This window comes from Typopeltis vanoorti, chromosome 8, assembly GCF_054136105.1.
Source record: "Typopeltis vanoorti isolate ZY-2024b chromosome 8, IOZ_Tvanoo_1.0, whole genome shotgun sequence".
Classification (NCBI taxonomy): domain Eukaryota; kingdom Metazoa; phylum Arthropoda; class Arachnida; order Uropygi; family Thelyphonidae; genus Typopeltis; species Typopeltis vanoorti.
This window is the reverse complement of record NC_143556.1, coordinates 9654552-9677271: the sequence shown is the minus strand read 5'-3', so window position 1 is coordinate 9677271 and position 22720 is coordinate 9654552. Positions and strand designations below refer to the sequence as shown.

Genomic DNA, 22720 nt, shown 5'->3' with positions numbered 1-22720 from the left:
GTAAAAAAAAAAAAATACTTGTCATCAATATTCCCAAACAATGAGTTAAATTAGATATAATATGATCATTAAATTTCTCTTGACAAAACCGTAGTACATGAACTCAACATTATTTGACAGACTAATGAACTTGGCTTGCATTTGTTACTATATTTACATAAAAAAAAAAAAAAAAAAGAAAAACAAAAGAAAAGAAATCTGAAATAAAGCAGTTTTAATAATATTAAAAAAAAAAAAAAGAGATGCTTTACATTTCATTTAACTAACTATGCTTACCAGTATACCACTATTCAAGGCAAAGTATGTAGCCATTGGTACCGATGATGTTCTTGTATCTAAATATGGAGGATATTTGTCTGTTTGTCCTTGAGTTAAGAACAGCAATGGATATTTATTTTGCTTTAATCGAATCCTGAAAATTAAGATGTAATGTTAATTTTAATAAGAAAGACTACTAAAAAAAAAAATAACATTCTGAGAAAAGCAATTCTTCAAAAAAAGGGAGAATAAATTTATTAAAGTCATTCTTAAAATTTCAAGACTGGTCACTATTTAATTTAAATTTTTCTGAAATCAAAGATCATAAGAGAGGATTCCCCCATCCCTTTTTTTAAACTCTCATTAAAATATGTAGCTTTTAAGGTAAAAGTGTCCCCTTCCTCCTGGCTGACATGTCAGCTGAGAGGGAGAAGGCTTTCACCCTCAAAGTTAGTTTATATGCTAATCAAATGATTAGCATAAACAGATGCCAAAAGTACATAAGATTACTTGCTTTTATTTATTTTTTTAACAGACTACTTTTTTAAATGGTTATGCAGTAGAAGTGACCACTTATGATTGGAGCTAAAAAAAAAAAAAATGTGATTAGCAAGCAGGGTACCAGTACCCCTACCCCTCCCCAACACACACAAAATTACCTCAATTGTTGCTTTTATGATATATAAGATGATACATAAATGAAGCAGCACATGTAATAATATTCTTTCCTTTAATTAAAAAAAAAAAAAAAAAAAAAAAAAAAAAAAAAAAAACATGCCTATATATATATATATATATATTAAAATATCTGCTCTTTATATCTTAAATTAAAAAATCAAATAAGCTTGAATTCAAATATATTTTAATAAAAAAAATTAAATGAAAAAAAATCAGCATGCAAAACATTCACTGTTAGCTGTTCAATGACAGGAATTTCATATTCAAACCCATAAGCTTTAGATCAGGGAAACAGGTATGGTCAGACCAAAGAGGGTGTGATATAGCAGCTGGAATAGAGAATGTTGGTACTGGTGGAATTGACCTCAAAGACACAGGGATTGTTGTGTTTGTACACAAATGTAAGGAGAATTCAAATAAGAGAGCTGAGTTTGTTGCATTGATTAAGCCCAAAGATAATTGGAATTAAGTGAAACTTGGTTTGTCTGAAACGATATATAATTTTCCAGAAGGATAGAATGTGAAAAGAGGGAGAGTGCTGCTAATGTTTGTAGAGGGAAATGTGTTCACAATGTGTGAAGTCATTGGCAAATGCACAGATTTTGAATCTGTGTGGTGTGAAGTTGAAATTAACAGGCTAGTATATCTAATAGGATGCTGTTATAGGCTAGGGAATGTGGAGAATACTGACTGTGAAATGTTTAGGCAAATTGGTTGGGCATGTAAAAACAAGGTCATCCTAATGGGAGACTAATTACAGGAATATAGAATGAGGATATAGTGTATGGAAACAAGGAGAGCGAGTTTGAATTTCTGAGAGATAAATATCTTAAGCAACTAGAGGCTTTAATGTTTTGGATTTGGTTACAACTTAACACGATGCAGTTGTTAATGAGGTGTTGACACTGCCAGGTGAGAGTGATCATGAGGTACTTGTTTGGGAAGTGGTGAAACAAGAAAAGATTACTACCAAAAATGAATATATATTATTATTACATGACATCTCAAGGGAGTCCAGAAACTCAAAGGAGGGCACCTACTCTACACTTCTGTCTCCACCACTCAATCCATCAACTACAGAGAACCTCATCATCTACACCAACGTTATCTACTGCCCACCACAACTGCTAGTTTTTTCACAAACTAGCATGCCCATGGTGGGAATTGGGAATTGAACCCACAACCTTTTGGCTGGAGAGCGGATACGCTAACCACTTGGCCAACCAGGCTGGCACCTTTATATATGGAAGTATAAAGCAGCCGATTATAGGAAGCTCTGTAGTCAGCATCAGTGCGTTGGGTGAGAGTGATCATGAGGTACTTGTTTGGGAAGTGGTGAAACAAGAAAAGATTACTACCAAAAATGAATATATATTATTATTACATGACATCTCAAGGGAGTCCAGAAACTCAAAGGAGGGCACCTACTCTACACTTCTGTCTCCACCACTCAATCCATCAACTACAGAGAACCTCATCATCTACACCAACGTTATCTACTGCCCACCACAACTGCTAGTTTTTTCACAAACTAGCATGCCCATGGTGGGAATTGGGAATCGAACCCACAACCTTTTGGCTGGAGAGCGGATACGCTAACCACTTGGCCAACCAGGCTGGCACCTTTATATATGGAAGTATAAAGCAGCCGATTATAGGAAGCTCTGTAGTCAGCATCAGTGCGTTGGGTAGATGAGCTGAACAGAAAAGATGTTGACAGTGCATGGAAATTCACAAGGCAGTATTCACACAAGCAATGTTTAACTGCATACCAAGGGTTAAGCAAGTAAATAGAGCAGGAGTGAAATGGATAAATAGTGAAATCAAGCAAGCTATGTTGAAAAAGAAAATGCTATGAAGGAGGTACAAGAGAGTTGGTGATCAGGAGAGATTGGTCAGGAATAGAATACAGGATTGAGTTGATGGACATAACATTCTTTATGATTGTCATCGTGGATTTGTAAAGGGTAGGTTATGTTTAACAATTTACTTGTATTTTATGATAGGGTAACAAGTGTGTTAGAGAAGGGAGAATCATATACAGCGATATTCTTGGACTTTGCATTTGATAGACTGTCACATAAGGTGGTGTACAAGCTGCAGAGGATGGGAATATATAGTATATTGGTTAGATGGGTTGGAGATTGGCTCTCTAAAAACAATACCAGCAAGTTCTATATGATGGAGCAATGTCTCAAAAAAAAGGAGGGTAACCAGTAAAATGTCCCAGGATTTTGTTCTTGGGCCCCTGCTGTTTAACTTGTTTGTAAATGATATATCATGTGGACTGACTAGGGATTTTCAGTTGTTTGCTGATGATGATGATGCAAAGTTGGGAAGAATTATAAGTAGCACTGCTGATGTTAATTCCCTTCGGGAAGATTTGAATAGCCTTTTTACTTAAAAAGGAGTGGGTTGTAGTTTTAATATCAATAAGTGCAAGGTGTTGCATTTTGGAGTACAGAAATATAAGATAATATGAATTTGATCCACAGATTAAGATAATGTGATCTTCAACATTTGAAGATCAGACGGAACGAGATGACACACAAGTTAGCAAAAACAATAAGCATAACAAGACTTTGCAGTTTATGGCTGGTGCATAAAGAACTCTGGGTCATTACCAGAAACTGGCTAAGGGAGTGGAGCTAGGAAGCTTAAAAGCTTTGTAGCCACATTAAAATGACCCTTCCTCGAGTCCTTGAACTTGACAGAGGAACATTCATAATATTTTAAGAAACTTGTTTCTTCCATAATGTAGAACACTTAAAAAGAAAGAAAAAAAGTGAATTCACAAGCCAAAAGGGTGGTATTTGTTTGACTCTTTCAAAACAAGCTCGAAAAACAGTTTTCTTGCAATTTTTATACCTCTTACAAATTAAATATGAAGATAAACTTTAAAATCACATCCAAGGTGTAAGTAATAAGGTACAAGAATTATCATGGGAATATACGATTTCAAAGTAATTGCAATACTTGGGTGGGAGATGAATGTCATCACCTGGTGTGAAACCACCAGCCCCACTTATTGGAGGCCTGAAGTGACTTGAAAAAGTTCTATGTTTGGTCTCTAGAGCAGGGCTTCCAGACTATGTAAAAAATACAAAAAAATTTTTTTTTTTTTGTGTGTGTGTGTATATATATATATATATATATATATATATATATATATGAAATTGATAAAATATGGAAAAAAAATATCCCTAGCCCATCCCACAGTACAAAATGTACCATAGGTTTGCAAATAACTTTTCATGGGTGGGAGCAACATAAAAAAGAAAAAGTACTGCCAAGTATACAAGGATGTACAAAATGCCACTGCTTTTGCTTATGGGTGAACAGAGCAACAGCACATTACATCAAGAAAATATGAAATTTTAGATAATGTATAACCTTAAAGGGTATACAGAATACTACAATGGTATTATATCATCAGTTCACATTACTGAATTCCTGCAGACAATTTTCCTCCAAATTAGTCTATCACACCTCCAATATTGTCAGATCTTATATTGAAAAACACTGCTTGGAAAGAAGTCAGGACCCCCAAGCTGCAGGTCATGTAGTTTGTATCTTATACATATGTATTTTTCCTGATGATGACCTCAATACAGAGGTCGAAACATCGAATGTTACTTTTCTAATGTTAAGTAAAGTAATTATTCTAACACGTGTGTTGTGTCTCCATAAATTTTTCACTATGAATTATTCTTAGAGTACTTACCTGTGGTTTAGTCTGATAAACTTACTTCTAACCCAACTCTCAGATCTATAAGTTAGTTGTAACACATGCATATAGTTTAGTATTTGGCTAATTTCCCTTGCTTCAGTAAGGTTCAGTGATGAATAACATTTGGTTTGGATGTCTGCAAGCAGGGGTGCAAGTTGTTTGTATTAAGCCCCTCAGATATTCATAAATTAATTTTAACATTGATTTTTCTGGATATGATTTTTGCAATTATCATATTTTTGAAATTTTTTTTTTTTTTAAACTTCAGAAGAAACACTAATCAATGCTGTTTCATGGTGGAAAATTTAGAGCAAGGGCATGCAGCAGAGATGAAGGGCTTGTGGACAACTCCAACTCAGGAATTGCCCAGACTCCAATCCCAGCATAGACCTGACAGTGCATCTGAAGCTGATATTATCTGACTTCCTCCAGGCACAACCTGGAGAAGTAAGCAGTAACAGGATGATTTGCCAGTTCATCAGGAAGTCTCCTGAAGTTGTCACCAATAGGTTTGGTTCCTATGTATGATCTGGGCCAGCCTGTAAAAGCAACTACTGCTGTACCTCCAAAATGAAGTGGTGTGCTGGCTTGCTAGTCTGGTGTTTAAACTTTCAATTCCAGTGAATCACCATGATGTGGTGTTACACCAAAGCAATGAAAGTCATTTATCACCCTGAGGCCTGAGATTTCCTCCAACTAGAGAAAGTATACTTTTAAGGTGGTAAGGTAATACCTCTATACCTCAAGGGCTCACTTTAGTGAGTACAGGAGGGGCAAATCCAAGGTACCAATGCTGGACCATGCCTTACTTCATGTAATATACATCTGTTATATTATCTGTAGACTGTTCCCCCCATTTCTTTCCTTCTTGCCCCCCCCCCCAAACTTCAGAAGAAACACTAATCAATGCTGTTTCATGGTGGAAAATTTAGAGCAAGGGCATGCAGCAGAGATGAAGGGCTTGTGGACAACTCCAACTCAGGAATTGCCCAGACTCCAATCCCAGCATAGACCTGACAGTGCATCTGAAGCTGATATTATCTGACTTCCTCCAGGCACAACCTGGAGAAGTAAGCAGTAACAGGATGATTTGCCAGTTCATCAGGAAGTCTCCTGAAGTTGTCACCAATAGGTTTGGTTCCTATGTATGATCTGGGCCAGCCTGTAAAAGCAACTACTGCTGTACCTCCAAAATGAAGTGGTGTGCTGGCTTGCTAGTCTGGTGTTTAAACTTTCAATTCCAGTGAATCACCATGATGTGGTGTTACACCAAAGCAATGAAAGTCATTTATCACCCTGAGGCCTGAGATTTCCTCCAACTAGAGAAAGTATACTTTTAAGGTGGTAAGGTAATACCTCTATACCTCAAGGGCTCACTTTAGTGAGTACAGGAGGGGCAAATCCAAGGTACCAATGCTGGACCATGCCTTACTTCATGTAATATACATCTGTTATATTATCTGTAGACTGTTCCCCCCATTTCTTTCCTTCTTGCCCCCCCCCCCCCCAATGCTAATAGAGTATTCAAGGGCTAGGGGTGAATCTTTCCTATTTTGCTATTTTATTTCGTCTTATTCGTTCTTTGGAACTTCCTTCAGTCTGTACTCCTGAGGAGCAGTCACATAGGCATCTGTCATGGGCAAATGCAGACATTGAATCAGTTTAAGGCATGGTTGGATGAGCAATGTGTGCATTAGTGAACATACCACGATGACCAACTCCATGGAGGTCAGATAATAATAATAAAATAATGAATACCATGGCCTTTACATAGACCCACTTTCATATCAAAGGTCACATCATTGCAGCAAAAGATTCTTTAATCATGAAAAACTCATATCATGGAATATGTAAATCAATACTTATAAGGTGTAACAGTCTCTGCAAACAGCCGTCTACATAAATTAGAAAAATATATCTAGAATTTCAACAGTGCTTTGGAGGTCTTTAAATAACTTATCATAAGATATAATACAACTCATGTGCTGCAGCTATGAGAATGTATCTCATACCCACTGCTCAACAACATACTGCAAATTTTAAAACACAATTACAGAACATTAACATGAACCATGGAAGCTGTACCAACACAGCTAATAGAGTGCATATGCTTGCACATGCTCACGGCAAAAATTAAACTACAATATTACAACTTTTATGGGAGGCTGCATGTTTTAAAACAGGTTATTTGTTTTACTGTCCTGTTTTAAAATTTTTAATGTTTCATTTTAAAATAAAATGAATTTAAATGTAAAGAATGTATAGATGTAATAATTATGTAACAAAAAAAATGCAAGCAAGTTTATTAAATATAATTTCTTTGAGCATAAAGATTAGTTATATTGAAATTTGAAAAATTATTTAAGTTTAAATCACTTGCAATAAACTAGGAAAAAAAAATTTTCAAAGTAACAAGAAACACTGGCAAATTTTAAGATAAATACAATTTATTTCATAACCTAGTACTGCATTTAGTTTATTCCACTGGAGAGATTATGTCATTCTTATATGACATTTAAGAACTCTTCAAAATAGACTTAATCTAATAGTGATGATTAGCTAATGTGCACCAAATTTATATCAGCAAAACACTTACATTGTGCAAATATCAGGATGAAAACATGAAAGAATAATATAACGATTTCCAGCATTTTCCAATATTGTCTTCAGGATAATGTCAACATATGAATTTAGCTCAAACCTTTGATCCAATTCCCATGTTCCATCCTAAGAAGGAAAAAAAAAAACTAATCAAATATTAAAAGTTCAAGATCTGTTAAGTAAGTACTTAACAAACAGAACTTAACTGAACACATTCTTTGGAAACAAGAAAAACTTCTGTAAGCATTCCTCATATTATGAACTCAAATTACAATATTTCTGAGAAACTAGAGCTATTTTCATAAGTAAGGTTTGCAATCCAAATTTTTATTTGGATTTTATTAAGTAACAGTTTGGAAAAATTCAGCATGAGAAACCGATTTGACTGGTGTGTTTGATATTTAGAAACCAACTTACTGGAATAAGTTATTCACTGCAGAATGGTAAATTATTTTTAGTCATCCACCATGCTAGTTCTCTGCAAAATTTTAAATTTTATTCAGTTAGATAATTTTAGTTGTATTATTAAGGAAAGCAGGCAACTGGCACACATGTACTATTCCTGAAATGGTACACTTGTGTTAGTTGTCAATTTTCCTGAATTTGAGAAGTGAACCAAAGGAAAAGAAACTGCATGAGAACCCCAGATTCCAAGGACTAATTGAGAAAGCCACAACACCAATTCCATCATTTGCACTAAACCTATTTTTGTGAGATAACTGTGTGTTCACTAGCCAGTTAACTCATTTTGCAAGATGAAAAACAGTTTCCAGGAGAGATAAAAAACTCACCTCTATAACACACATTCAGTTGAAAACCATATAATGATTCTTTGCATAACAAAAATTAAACCAGGTCTTTTCCAATTAAACAGCAGACGTCCCATCATTCTCAACAGCACTATGAGCATGAGAACAAAAGGGGTACTTAAATTACTTTGTTGGAAGCAATGAATATTAACAGGTGGTCATCCTCTCAAGTACTAACTCGACTCAGGATTGCTAAACTTCTGTGATTAGCAGAACAACTTATTTAAAAAGATATCTGATATAAACATATTTTCACTGTTACAGCAGTTCAATTTTTCAAATTAACTGATATCTTCAGTATTAAATCATTCCTAGGTCTGTTTATAGTTTTGTTGATTGATCATGACAATATTATTTATATATATTTGCTTAGCCAGCAAAGGTTAGTCGATTGGTAGAGCCTCTGCTACTAATGGCTCGCAAAAAGTTAAGCAAGTTTGAGCGCGGGTAGTAAGTTGGAAGGAAATCAATCGTTCGATGTTGTTGGCACACTCTCCCTCGATGAGTCATTGAACTCCCTGGAGGTATCACATAATAATAATAAATATTAACTCCAGATACAGACTGCAAACTTTAAGTGTAAGCATGTGTAATTTAGCATTTAAAATTTTACTGGCACAACTTACTTTGGCATTCAATACAGTTGCTTCATATTAACATCAGACTTCCAGGGTCTAATATTAAATTTTAGATTAGAAATTATATTCTTGTTTAATCCTTTATCCAAGTGTAAGTAAACAAAAGTTTGCACATAAATTAAAAAAGGCTTAAAGTAGGTCCACACACATTCAAAAAGACTTAATCTAGCCATTGTTTCCATATTCAGGCAATGCATTTCACTCACTAGCCATACAAAGAACTTTCTCTTCACTTCTTTGGCCACACCCTCCTTTACACAGCTTATATGTAGAAGCTTGTGATACTCTCACCAGCTTCTACATCAACTATATCTTCTCCTTTTATTCACAAGTTTATGCAAACTACATTCTCTCAAGTTTCATATTCCACATTTCACGAACCCAATACTAACTTGTGAATCTTTGCTGGACCTTCTCTAACATATCTTCATCCCCTTGAAAAGTGGCAGATCAGATCTGGGCACAGTAGTGATATGTGGTTTAATCAAGGCCTTATACAAGGGAACCGTAACCTCTACATTCAAGCTTCCCATGCCTCTTGCATTCATGAGGATGAAATACCCTGATAAACTACTCAATGAATACCTCACAACTGTATCTTCTGCAGCAATTACCAATCTACTGTCATCCATTAATATTTTGGTTTAGTCTCCTGCTTCAAATTTAATCTTTCCAATTAAAAGGGATTACTGGATAACCTACACGAAAAACTATTAGTAAAAGTGTGACTCATGAATCTCAAAATGTCATGACAAAAAATGCTGATATTTTCTCAGAAGAAAGTTTTATGTTACTGCTCATGGTTTTAGCATATTTACTAAATGAGAATATCAAAAAAATGGTGTCAAAACGCAGCAACGAAATGCTAATGTTATTGAATACAGATGTAAAGAAAAGAGATTGTCCCATTACACATGCCAGTAATGATACAAATGAAGATATTGAAAGTGGATTAATTTTTGAAATCTCAAGATGAAAACTATTAGACAAAGATGCAGGCATTAGAAAAGAATTTAGAAAACCACAAGGACAAGTTAAGTAGCAATATGAGATAAAGCACTGAAACAGGCAACAATGAGTAATGAATCAGGAAAGTGAAGAATACTTAATAAAACATGCCATTGATAACCATATTAATACCTTTAGATTTCTGGGGGTAAAAAATCAAATAATGAATGCTAATGAAACAGAAAAAGGACAAAATTCTCATAAGCAACAAACAATTTAATTAGTGATAAATACAGTATTAAAGCTGCTAGAAGAAACAAAAGGAAAGAATTAAAATCATTAGTTACCAACATATAATACTGAATTAAGAAGAGATATAATGGCAAACGGCATGATGCACAGAGTGTGTAGAAAGAAAGATTGAGCTTTTATAAATGCATGGAACTAGTCTGAGAAAAGAACAGATTTATATAAGAGGGATTGGCCTACATGAGATTGGTATCAGGAGTCTGGAAAAAAATTATTGGTATGAGGCAATAGGAGAAGTATATAAGGAATGGTGAAAATATGTATAAGAGTGACTAAGTTATGCAACTGTGTTAATAAGAATGGGTATAATCATGAATGTGATTGCAATCATGGGATGACTGTACTTGTTGTTCAGACTTATGCACAAAAATATCTGCATAAGTGAGGCAGAGTATTTTTGTATACAATGCTTGGAAAGAAATCAATGGACACCATAGTGAGGAACAAACAGCAATGGTCCCATCTTAAGATGTAGGACCTTTTGCTGCAATTACTACAGCAATCCTACAAGGCATACTTTCCACAAGCATATGATAATGATCAATGAGAATCTTGGACCATTCTTTTCTTCCTGTAGGCATGTAATGAGGTCCTGGACTGTTGTGGGATAGACATCCCTTGACTTCATCCAATGCTCCAGTTCATCCAAAGATGTCCAATAGGGCTGAAATCAGGGCAGAGGCCAGTCAAGTGTGGGAAGTTCATATTCATAAACCACACAGTTACAGCAGCAGTAGCATTACACAGCGCATTGTCTTGTTGAAGAGACCATGGTCAGTTCCGTAGAAATGTCACAAGTAGGAAGCATTGCATTATACAGAACGTTCAGGTACTTCTCAGAGTTCAATGTTTGTGGCACAACAAACAGAGGCCTGAGGCCAAACCAGGAAAAACATGACCACACCATCACACTACTACCTCTGAATTTCATAGTTGTAGTTACCCTCTCTAGAAATAGATGTTCACTGGACATCTGCCACACCCATCCATCTGCTTGGTAGAGCAGATATCACGATTCATCACTCCATAACACAACTTTCCAAGCATTTTTTCCCAAGAAGGGTCACTGGGTAGTGACCCTTACCATAATGATAGCATTTTACATGTCCATAAGGATATGTACTTTGCATTATTATTACATAATCCCTTCAGGGAGTCCAAGGAATCATCGAGGGAGGGTACCTGCTCTATAACTCTGACTCCACAAATCGCAACTACCCTCATCACCTACACCAATGCCATCTACTGCCAACCACCAACACTAGTATCTTCACAGACATCCATAACCACAGTGGGATTCGAACCCGCAGCCTTTTGGCTGGAGAGCGGATACGCTAGCCACTCGGCCAACTAGACCAGCAAATGGGATACTAAGGCAAGTGATGTGAAACCATTAGCCTCTATACATGAGTTGCCCAGTCATGAAGTTACTTCACACACAAACTTTGTTTACTTACACTTAGATAAAGGATTAAATGAAGAATATAATTTCTTGGCATTTTTAATTTATAGTATGACCAAGTGGAAAAACTTTCAAATTGTACAGATAGTTCATTTAACACGTTCATTGCCAATCACGCGATATCGCACGATGCGAGTTCTCACCAAACGGCTGATCACGCGTTATCGCAAGGACGTCAACTAAATAAAAAAATAAAAAAAAGTTGGCCACCACACGAAATTCCAATTTTCAGCTTGGCAATGAACGAGATCACGCGATGCGAGTTCTCACCAAACGGCCGATCACGCGTTATCGCCTGTACGTCGTTAACTAAATAAAAAAATTAAAAAAATAATTTGGCCACCACACGAAATTCCAATTTTCAGCTTGGCAATGAAAGTGTTAAAAAGTTATGCTAAATTACACAGCAGGAAATTATGACCAACTGAGCATACTATATTCACCGCCTAGTATTCTGTTTAACTCAAGGATAATAATGTTATGCCTGAGTTAGACAAGGAGAATAGATACATCATAATACTTTTGGACTATGGCTTAGGCTTTTGACAGGACACAGCATGGAAGCCTGTTGCATAAGATGGAGAATATGTGATTGGATCATGAACTATTAGTTTGCATAAGAGGATAGCCAACTAACAGGTATCAAAATGTAACTTTTGGCATTATTGAGAGAGAGAGAGAGAGGGAGGGGAAATCAGCATGATTTAAGGTAGCTAGTGGTGTGTGTATTTGCATGCATGACCAAGGATCAGTCCTTGGTTCACTATTATTCAACTGTTATGTTAATGGCACTGGGAAGGATTTGGCAGGCTTTTGCATATAGCTGTTCGCTAATAATGCAAAGATAAGCAGGGTAATCAGCATGACTGATATGCAACACTTTCAGAATGATTTGAATATGCTGGATGCGAAAAACGGTTGTCAGTTCAATGTTAATAAATTGAAATTTATGCATCACTGTGTGATGAGATAGCCAAAAAAAAAACATTAATTAGTGGAATTATGCTGGAAGAAATTAATCAGGCTAGGGCATCTGAGTTTTGATGGATAAAAAGCTGAAGTTCAAGGCTCATATAGTAAAGATTCACATAAAACTCAGGACGATCGTTGCTGAAATGAATGTTATGCAAGGATAATGAAGTTGTTTTGCTACTTAGGACTTGATATAAATTCACCTAGGCCACTCTACTGTGCACATAACTCCTCAGTTTCTGAGGCAATGCAGATACACTGGAAAACCTCAGGGTTTTTTCTGCAAGCCTGATCTGGTGGGAAGAGAAAATCTCACCCTGCACAATTTGTTTGTGTATTGGCAGATGTACCATATATCTTGATGGATTCTTTAATTGTAATCAAATTAGCCTTGGGGGGGAGGGATATTTCTTCCAGGATATAAGAAAACAATAAGGACAATGTTATATTTGGTTAGTATATTTGAATTACTAAAAGGTGCAAATATGTGAACATTAATGATCCATGTGAGAAGGGCAAATAAGGGGTGAGAGAGAGAACAGGTGAATAGAAACACTTATTACTGACAAATGAATTAATAATTTACAGTTGTGTGTGTGTCTCTCTCTCCCCCTCACACTCCAATAAGGAGTTAAGGTTGAGCAAATTATAGGATCATGTGTAATCCCATAGACATAAAAAAAATACTTAGGAGAGGGAAAGCAATTTGCAAAATATAAATAACTAACCAATAATAAACAGCCAAAGAATATTAAGCACATTGGTAGCATAGTAACTACAGGGAGAGGTTAATCCAATGAACTAATACTGTTGATTAGGCAATTCATCTAGCCATGGAAAGAATACCTATGGGATGATGGAGCTGCAAATCATCTTGTACTAATGTGATTATGTGCATGAACATTTTGTTTTGTTTCTAAGAATTTCTCTTATTCACTGATAATCAATATACACTTTTTACATAGTAACATACATAAATAATTTAATTAACATTGAAATTAACACCCTTTTGCAAATCCTATGTATTATAAGTCCATTACTTATAATATATAGGATAATATTATATATATATATATATATATATATATATATGACAGAATGATCATTGACTCGGTTAACATACATAGTTTTATGAAAAAAATTGAATGACTAGAACCGAGATTTAATTAAAAAGGTTTTAATATAAACACACTACTAGTTTCGGCCTGTAACAGCCTTCTTCAGGTGACATTATAAAAGAAAAAACACTAAACATTGAGGGTTAAAAGAAATTCCCCTAAAAATTTCCCTCCCACTAAATGAAAGAACAGCTTCAAATACAACTACAACGTTTTAATGCTAATTATGTATAAAGACTGTCTATGTTGTTCATAGTCTTTTAACCCTCAATGTTTAGTGTTTTTTCTTTTATAATGTCACCTGAAGAAGGCTGTTACAGGCTGAAACTAGTAGTGTGTTTATATTAAAACCTTTTTAATTAAATCTCGGTTCTAGTCATTCAATTTTTTTCATAAAACTATATATATATATATATATATATATATATATAAATTTATTTTTATTTATTTTATCATTTTTATTCAGCAATAGATAAATTTTTACTCAGTAAATCTATTCATTCTGAAAATGAACGAAAATATAACTAGAGTATGAAAAACATCCAATTCCCAACAAGCATTCTGCTGAAGCAGTAAAAAGAGACAAGAGATCTGGATTTGATTATTGATAGAAACCTGAAATTTAGGGGACATACTGCAAAGGTAGTGAAGGTAACACAGAGGATTGCTGCAATAATGAGAAGGACATGACCTGCAGAGATAAAATGGTTATCATTCCATTGTATAAGACTCTGATCTGACCACACTTAGACTATTGTTCTCAGATCTGGTCCCCAGGATTTGAGGATCAGCTGAGGGAGTGTGGACTGCAGAGTTTGGTGAATAGAAGGAGTGATATGATTGAGACTTTTAAACTGTTGAGAGGTGGTTACAGGGTTGACACTGGGGAGTTCTTTGGCTTGGTTGAACAGCGGGAAGGAGTCATGACAATGGGCAATCCCTGGAAGTTACGAAAGGAAACTGTGAGAAAGAGGGTGAGAAGTGGTTTCTTTGCATGGAGGGTGGTTGAACCATGGAATGCATTTAAGGAGTGGTATGATAGACTGTGTTTCATAGGAGGGACCTCCCTCGATGAGTCTTGATAGACTTGTGTTTCTTAGAAAGGACCTCCAACGATGAGTCTTTTGACTCCATGGAGGCCTCAATAATAATAATAATAATAAGTATTTTTATTGAATCACTAAGTACAATAACATTTACAGACCATGTACTATATATTTAGCAACAATTTCATTCCAGGCACCTGGAATGAAATTGTTGATTTCCTGGAATGAAAATGACCCTTGATAATGAAAAAATGTTCCCTCCCACAAAATTATGCTGCATATATTCAAACAAAACACAAGCAGTATTTAAATAAATTTGTCCTAACATCTTCCTTTAAAATTTTCAATTCCAGAAATACATAGTAACATTTATAATGCCATCATTGGGTGCAGAAAGTAAACTATTGATGTAAAGGAAATTTTAAGGCAAATAAAGTGACTATTAAATTATTTAAGGAATTCACAACATATACTGGAATATTAATTAAAAGAAAATTTAATAAATACTGCCTATATTTTGGCAGTCACATTGCCATCTTCATGGGAACATACGTGCATGCAGGCACTACAAAAAGCAAATGAGGCAGTAGATAAACTACTTTTGTTCCTAAAGTTCTAATGGTGCCCCCTAGCAGGCAATATTGGGTTGTCTTGGCCGTTGGGCTGATGTTCTCATGATGTCTCCCAAATTTGGGGCAGTCTCATGCACCCAAATTTGTTGAGGTTTGAAATGTTTTTTTTTAGTGCTGAGGCAGATTCCATGAATAATCTTTCGTACTTGAACTTGCTGCGGTGTATTACTTTGGCTGTCTTCCAATGTATTCTGTGGCGGGTATCTAGAGCATGGTCTGCAAGACCAGAGTGGCTATACTGGTGAAATCGGATGTAGTCCTTGTGTTCTGAAATCCTGATATTCCCTGTCTTGCCTGTTTGGCCAAAGTAGGACAATTTACCACTGCAAGGGACCTCGGTATACCCCAGGTAGGTCTAGGGGAAGTGGTTGGTCTTTGGTTGAGCAGATAAGGGATGCCAACTTTTTATACTGTCTGCAACAAGAAGTCAGGTCATATTTTTTAAAGATTTTGGTTATTTTTTCTGAGGTGCCCCGGATGTAGCATGAAAGATAGGGAATGATGATAGATTTAGTGCAATCTTTATTGGGGGGGGGGTTGTGGTTTACTGGTTTTAATATTTTTTGGGGGGGTTGTAGCCATTGGCTAAGAAAGTATTAAGGATGTAGTTTAGTTCAGTGGTTAGGGCATTGTCATCTGAACAGATGAATTTTACCCTGTTATATAGTGTTTTAATAAGGCAAATAAAGTACACACACACACATGCATATAACTTAAAATCAATTCAATTCAGATTTGATATCATTAAGACAGTTCACAAATGCTAATTTTACAAATAAAATAATACCGAAAAAGTTGCAACTAATATGGTGTGTAAACTTTGTGAAAATCCTACCAGTAGTGCAACGTGTGGAACACTGCACAACGTGAACATACTAATACATAAGATATAAAAAACAGGTTCACTTTTCTTTCTTCAAGAAAATGTTTTAACATATTTTTAAATTTTTAATGTTTTCTGAATTTTTCTGGGTTTACTGAAAAATGTAAAAAAACTGAATAAAAAAAGTTTGATCTCAATTTCTAAATAGTGTTTTAAAATTCAAAAATAGGCAAACCATGCTCAACCACATGTGTACCCATGAACACAACCTTTATAGTGAGATCTCATGCACAGCAAGTGACCATGGTATATGTTTCTTGCATCCTTTTCTCAATATGATGCTGCTTCATGCACTTATATCTTGCTATTACATGAGACAAAATTGAATATTTGAGGCATTGGATATGAGAAGTAAGGAAGCAAAGGAGTTGGTAGTGGCAGTACAAATGACTTGACTGGAAACAAGTAGCATGAAAGATTGGATATCAGGATAATAAATAATCAGGATAATAAAATGATAATAAATGTGATAGGAAAGGAATGTGTGGAATGAGTTCAAAAGAAGAACTGAACTGTATAAGAGTGCTGGACTGCATTTGAATTGTTTTGGTGTGAGTCATTTGGAGAGACATCTGCTGGAAGAGAGAGTAATGACTGCAGAGAATGAATCTGAGCATGCATGTAAGAAGTGATGTGAAAGAGGAGAGAAAGGAAAGAGAGATTGAAATGCTTATGAATGAAGAAGTGGGTAGCATGAGTGTAGAGAATGAGAGAACAAGTGTGCAGGGGAACATAGCATGAGAAAGGGTGATACTTCAAGAGGATGTGAATGCATGTGTAGACAAAAAAGGGAAAGGGATCTATAAAAGTTTCACTGATATCACTTATTAGATGTGACTTCTCCATATCGAGCCTTTCTTTTTCTCCTTACTTATCCAAGAATCTTTTTCAAATCCAACTGTTTTTCCTATATCCCAGGAATGAGCTGTTTGTGTTTGCATGCAAATACTAGAAGTATCAGAAACGAGGGAAATGAAATGTTATTATTATTATTACGGGCAACTCCGGGGAGTCATTAGACTCATCGAGGGAGGCCCCAAATCATTTTCATCACAACTATTCGACATTCATACAGTATCTATCATACCTCGCCTTAAACTCATTCACTGTCACAGCATCCACCACAGACTCAGGGAGCGCATTCCACTCATTCACTACTCTAAAAGTAAAGAACCCAGCTCTAACACCTTTACTAACCACACTTTTGCCCAGTTTCCATGGATGTCCCCTAGTCCTCCCACAACCAGCCCTGTTCTCAAAAATATCTTCTGAATTAATTTTATAGAAACCCTTCAGTAATTTGAATGTCTCAATCATATCTCCCCTCCTCCGCCTATCAACCAATTTTTGCAACCCACAAATCCTCAACCTGTTCTCATACGGTTCATTCCACAGACCTGCTATCATCTTGGTCACTCGCCTCTGAATCCTCTCCACCTCCTCCCCATCAAGAAGAAACCTAGGTGACCAAATCTGGGCACAGTAGTCGAGATGAGGTCTTATCAAGGCTCGATACAGAGGAACAATAACCTGCTTGTCTCTGCTTGTCAACGTATTCTTCAGCAACCAAGTGATTTGATGAGCTGATTTGGCCACTTTTGCAATGTGTCCCCTAAATTTCAATTCCTTATCCACCAACACTCCTAAATCTCGTGCCTCATCAATTTCCTGGAGCACGGTTCCACCAATGCAGTAAACTGCCTCCAATCTTTTCACACCAAAATGCATAACCTTACATTTTGCCACATTAAATTGACATCCATTCTCCCTAGCCCAGACCTCCAATCTATCCAAATCATCCTGCAAAATTTTGACGTCATCTGCATTCCCTATTGCCCTACCCAACTTTGCATCATCCGCAAGCAATTGAACTGTTCCTCTCAGATCCTTTCCTATATCATTTATGAACAAATTAAACAGCAGTGGTCCAAGAACGGATCCTTATGGTACACCACTAGTCACAGGCCGTCTTGTGGACTCTACTCCTGAGTAAACCACTCTCTGATATCTCTCCGTCAACCACCCTCCTATCCATCTCACCAACCCTATGTCCATTCCCATATGCTGCAATTTACTGATTAGAATTCCATGTGGTATCCTGTCAAAGGCCTTAGCAAGGTCCAGTAGAATCACTGTAAACCCATTTCCCTTATCCAGTTCAGCCGTCACTGTGTTATAATACGTGAGCAAGTTACTGAGGCATGACCTACCCTTCACAAAACCATGCTGTCCCCGATACAGTATCCCATTTTCTTCTATCCAATCTTGTATTTTCCTCTTGACTATTTTCTCTAAGACCTTGATAATGATTCCTGTTATGCTGATTGGCCGGTAATTTTCAACAACAGCCTTGGAACCACCTTTGTGCAGTGGAACTATTTTCCCCTCTTTCCACCCCCTTGGGACTGACCCAGTCCTGAGGCTCAAATTAAACAAAATGGTCAAGGGCACTGACAATTCTTTGGCCGCTTCACGTACGACACGAGCTGGTATACCATCCAATCCCACAGATGTATTGACATTGAGGTTCTGTAATAGACTAGTTACCTCTACTTCATTCATCACAATTCCAGTATAAGCTGTTGGTTCTTCCATTTCCGCAAAGTCACCACCTGGATGATATACTCTTGCAAAGTGCTCGCTCAGTAATTCCACAACATCGACTGATTCGGTTACCTCCCTACCCTCAGCATTTTTTAAGATCATTCTACCATGAGCATTTTTCCTTTTACTTGCAACATATTGAAAAAACTGTTTGGGATTCTCTTTAGCCTGCATGGCCAATTTCCTTTCGTTATCTGCTTTTGCTTTCCTTACCACCCTTGTTACCATCCTGGCTTGAGCTTTATACTGTTCATGCACCTGATGATCACCCTTCTCCTTAAATTCCCTCCACAATTGTTTCTTTTTTTGCAGCTCAAGCTTAATAGTGTTATTCATCCATTTAACCCCTACCTGATTTATTATTCGGACTCTTGGTATACAGTCAACCATTGCCTCCTGCAAACAGTTCTTAACCACCTCCCATGCACTATCAACATCCAGCCCTTGCAGTTTTACATGCCATGGCATTGAGCCAAGCACACACCTAAGCTTGTCATACTTAGCAGCCCGGTAATTCCACATGTACCCTGTCTTAATTGTAAATTCGACTCCTTTAGCCACCTCCCAAGTCATGACCTTATGGTCACTCTCACCAATTGGTGGCAACATGGTCATGTTCGTTACAGCTACATTCTCAGTTGCAATTACTAGGTCCAGCACTCTCTGCCCCCTGGTATTTTCCAATACATGTTGCCGTAGATAGTTGTCCCTTAATAACTGCATAAAATCCAATTCCTTCCTCCCATTTGCCCTCTCCTCTTTCCAGTCAATGTTACCATAATTGAAATCACCCATAATAATTACCCTCCTTCCACTCATTTCTTCTATTTGCTTATGCATACTATCCCCACCATCCACTCCATCACCCGGCCTATAGCAGCACCCAATTGTATATTTTGTTCTGCTAGATTCTATCTCACACCAAACAGCCTCAAATGTGCTTTTTTCCCCATCCTGCAGTTCAACTTCTATACTCCTTGGCTGAAGCTCATCAGCTATCATCAATAACACTCCTCCCCCCTTTTTATTCACCCTGTCATTCCTGAACACGCTATACCTGTCGCATTCAATCCCACTAGCTTTATCATCTTCTGTCAGCCATGTTTCACTAATACCGACAACCTGTGGCCTGGAAGTGCCAACCATGGCCAAAAACTCTTCCTTCTTGTTCCTAATACTCCTGGCATTAGTGTACATGAATCGCAGAAGCCCATTTGTCCCATCCCTACTTTGATGCCTTATACTAACTATCCCATTCTGATTTGTTGTCCGTTGTACTCGCCCGGGCATAATATACTCATTCATACACTTAACTGCCCCCCCCCCTAAAGTCTGCATATCTACTCCCCCCCTCTTAATAAATCTAGTTTCCCTGAGTCTGTACATCCACTTCCACATCATTCATCAACACTCTTTCAAGTCTCCGTACACCAACTCCATTCAAATGTAACCCATCCATCTTATATAAGTCCTTTCGCCCATCGAACTCATTCCACACATCCACAAATTCCACACCACTCTCCATGCATAACCCACACATAAAGGCATTGGCAATTTTGGCCCTCCTTCTAAGCACTTCGCTGTCATACCACGGTAAGATACTCACCATCCTAACTCTCTCACTCTTCTCTTTTGCTACCTCAAACAACTCCCTCACATCCTCTATCATTTCCATTTTGTCCTCTTTCAAATCATTCGTTCCTGCCACGATTATCATCTCTTTCACCCTCTGTTTTTGCAGTCGAATAGATTCGCTGACGTCCTTTATGTTCGCACCCGGCTGGTACGACTTCGTTAAATTCTCAATTATTACGCCTCTCAATAGCGAATCCCCATACAGCACTCGCTCCTTCATTTTATTGACGTTTACGAACATTCTATTATTTGCCGTCACAGACTTCCGCCGGTTATTTGTCGGTACGTTCAACACACATTTTTCCATACGCTCCAGTTGTCTTCTGGCTCTGTGAATCGCGCCATTCAAACGGGCAATTTCGCTACTCGCATTTATCTCACCATTTTCATTATCGATCAAATCATCCATTCTTTCTGTGTTTCTACCTTCATTTACACTTTCAGTGACGCTCTCACACCTATCTGGCACTACCATGCAATTCTCTAGTACACCGCCATTTTCTACATTCTGACTACCGTTAACGATATCAGTCTCGATACATGAAACGCGCTTGAAGTCCTCATTCTCTTTACAATTTCTACACATATTAACTCCACTATCACTTTCTAACCAGACTCCTACCGCTCTTCGCAAGGCATACATCTCACAGACAGCACATTGCATAAATTCGTTTACATCAAAACTCTTAAACAAACATGGCGACCTGGCCGCCATTTTTTTCTTTATCGGTGCCATGTGTACGCTATCTTTTCTTAAAAATAATAATTAAAATAACAGAAAACACGCAAAAATTGCACAGACACGCCAAGAAACAAAAAGCAAACAATACTACTTAAGATTTCAGTAAAATATCTAATGTTAACACAAAATAATACTGATCTTTTGAGGAGCTCTCGACAAACCGACTATCTAATCCGTGCGACACCAAGCGACCCCCAATGTTTGCATTGATTGAGTTAGTTCTCCCAAAAATTGTTGGAATAAGTGAGACGGTTGGATGAGGATGACATCCTGATAGGAATAGAGATGAAAGGATATGATGTTTTTCGTGAAGATAGAAATGGTAAAATGGGAAGTGGAGTGCTATTAATGATAGAAAGAGTTATGTCCATACAAGGTAGAGATGCAAATGGGAAAAGTTTTGAGTGGTTTTAAGGTAGTATGGTGTAGATAGATGTGAATAGAATGAAATACTTCATTGGATGTTGTTACAGATCTGGTAATACTGATGGACAGCATGGAGTTGCCAAAGAGTGGTCATGTTTTAGTAATCTACTTACTTATTACAATAAGGTGACATTGGATGTGGTGAATTGCACATGGGAGATGGATACATAGCAGTATACTTAGACTTTGCCAAGATTTTTGATTGATTATCAACTTATTATGCAGTAATCCAACCAGAGCAGATATGGTTGGATATTAGAGTAGCGAGATGGATTGGGGAGTGGCTGTCTGATACGTATCAACAAATTGTGTATTGGGGAAACAATATCCCAGAAGAGGAAAGTCACTAGTGGTATGCCTCAGGGGTCTGTTTTAGGGCCACTGCTATTTAATCTGTATATTAATGATATTGGGGAATATTTGAATGGAGATATTCAGTCATTTGCACATGATGCAAAGTTGGGAAGAAATAGAGGAGTAGTGTAGTGCAAATGTTGTGGCCTTACAAGACGACGAATAGACTGAGCAAATGGGCACAGGAGTGGAGATGCCAGTTCAATGTTGCAAAATATAAGATTTTAAAATTTAGAAAACAAAGATGGGATGTAGAATTTACTCTTGGTGGGGATATACTGTTAGATGTGGAGGAAGTAAGAGATTTTTGGATGAGGCAGATAATGACCTAAAATTTGGAGGATATATTGCAAAATTGTAAGGCCAGCACAAAGAATTCTGGTAATGATGCAGAGGACAATGACTTGTAGAAGTAAGGAGATTCTGGTTTCATTGCATAAGGCTCTGATTTTTTTTCTTATGTTGAGTCAATACACAAGAGCGCGCGGTTAGCATAGTGGCTTTGCGCTTCGCAACCATATGCCTGGGGAAGGAGTGTCCAAGGTTCAATTCCCGTTGTAGACGTGAGGAATTTGAGGATCTTCCTCAGGCATAGCCAAGTTAGCCGGTCTTGGGCGCGGTCAGTAGGGTTTTCCCCGCCAGTTTATCTGGCGTTTTTCATCCCGCAAACAGGCAAACCGGCCCCGTGAACATACGCCTCTACAGTCAAAAATATATCCACCCCAGCGGCAGACCAGGCGACGGGTCGGTTGGGAGTAGTACTAACAAGAAGTCGCATCTAAAGTAACACGCCACGCGGACCCTGCATAGGTAGCGGGAATAACGCGTAGAAGAAGAGTCCATACACAAGAGGTTGGTTGATCAACCTATACATT

The 22720-nt window shown here is 37.2% G+C and overlaps 1 protein-coding gene across 4 annotated transcripts in view; it reads right to left on the bottom strand.

Moving 5' to 3' along the window:
* LOC150103721 (glycerophosphocholine phosphodiesterase GPCPD1-like) overlaps window positions 1–22720 on the bottom strand; it is a 284138-nt gene that overhangs the window by 46640 nt on the left and 214778 nt on the right. For all 4 annotated transcript variants that reach the window (XM_090397125.1, XM_090397127.1, XM_090397126.1 and 1 more), the window contains 2 exons: window positions 7263–7393; window positions 277–412 (listed from right to left, as the gene is read on the bottom strand). In XM_090397125.1, coding sequence (XP_090253251.1) covers window positions 277–412; window positions 7263–7393 — 267 coding nt within the window. The remainder of the gene's footprint in view (window positions 1–276; window positions 413–7262; window positions 7394–22720) is intronic.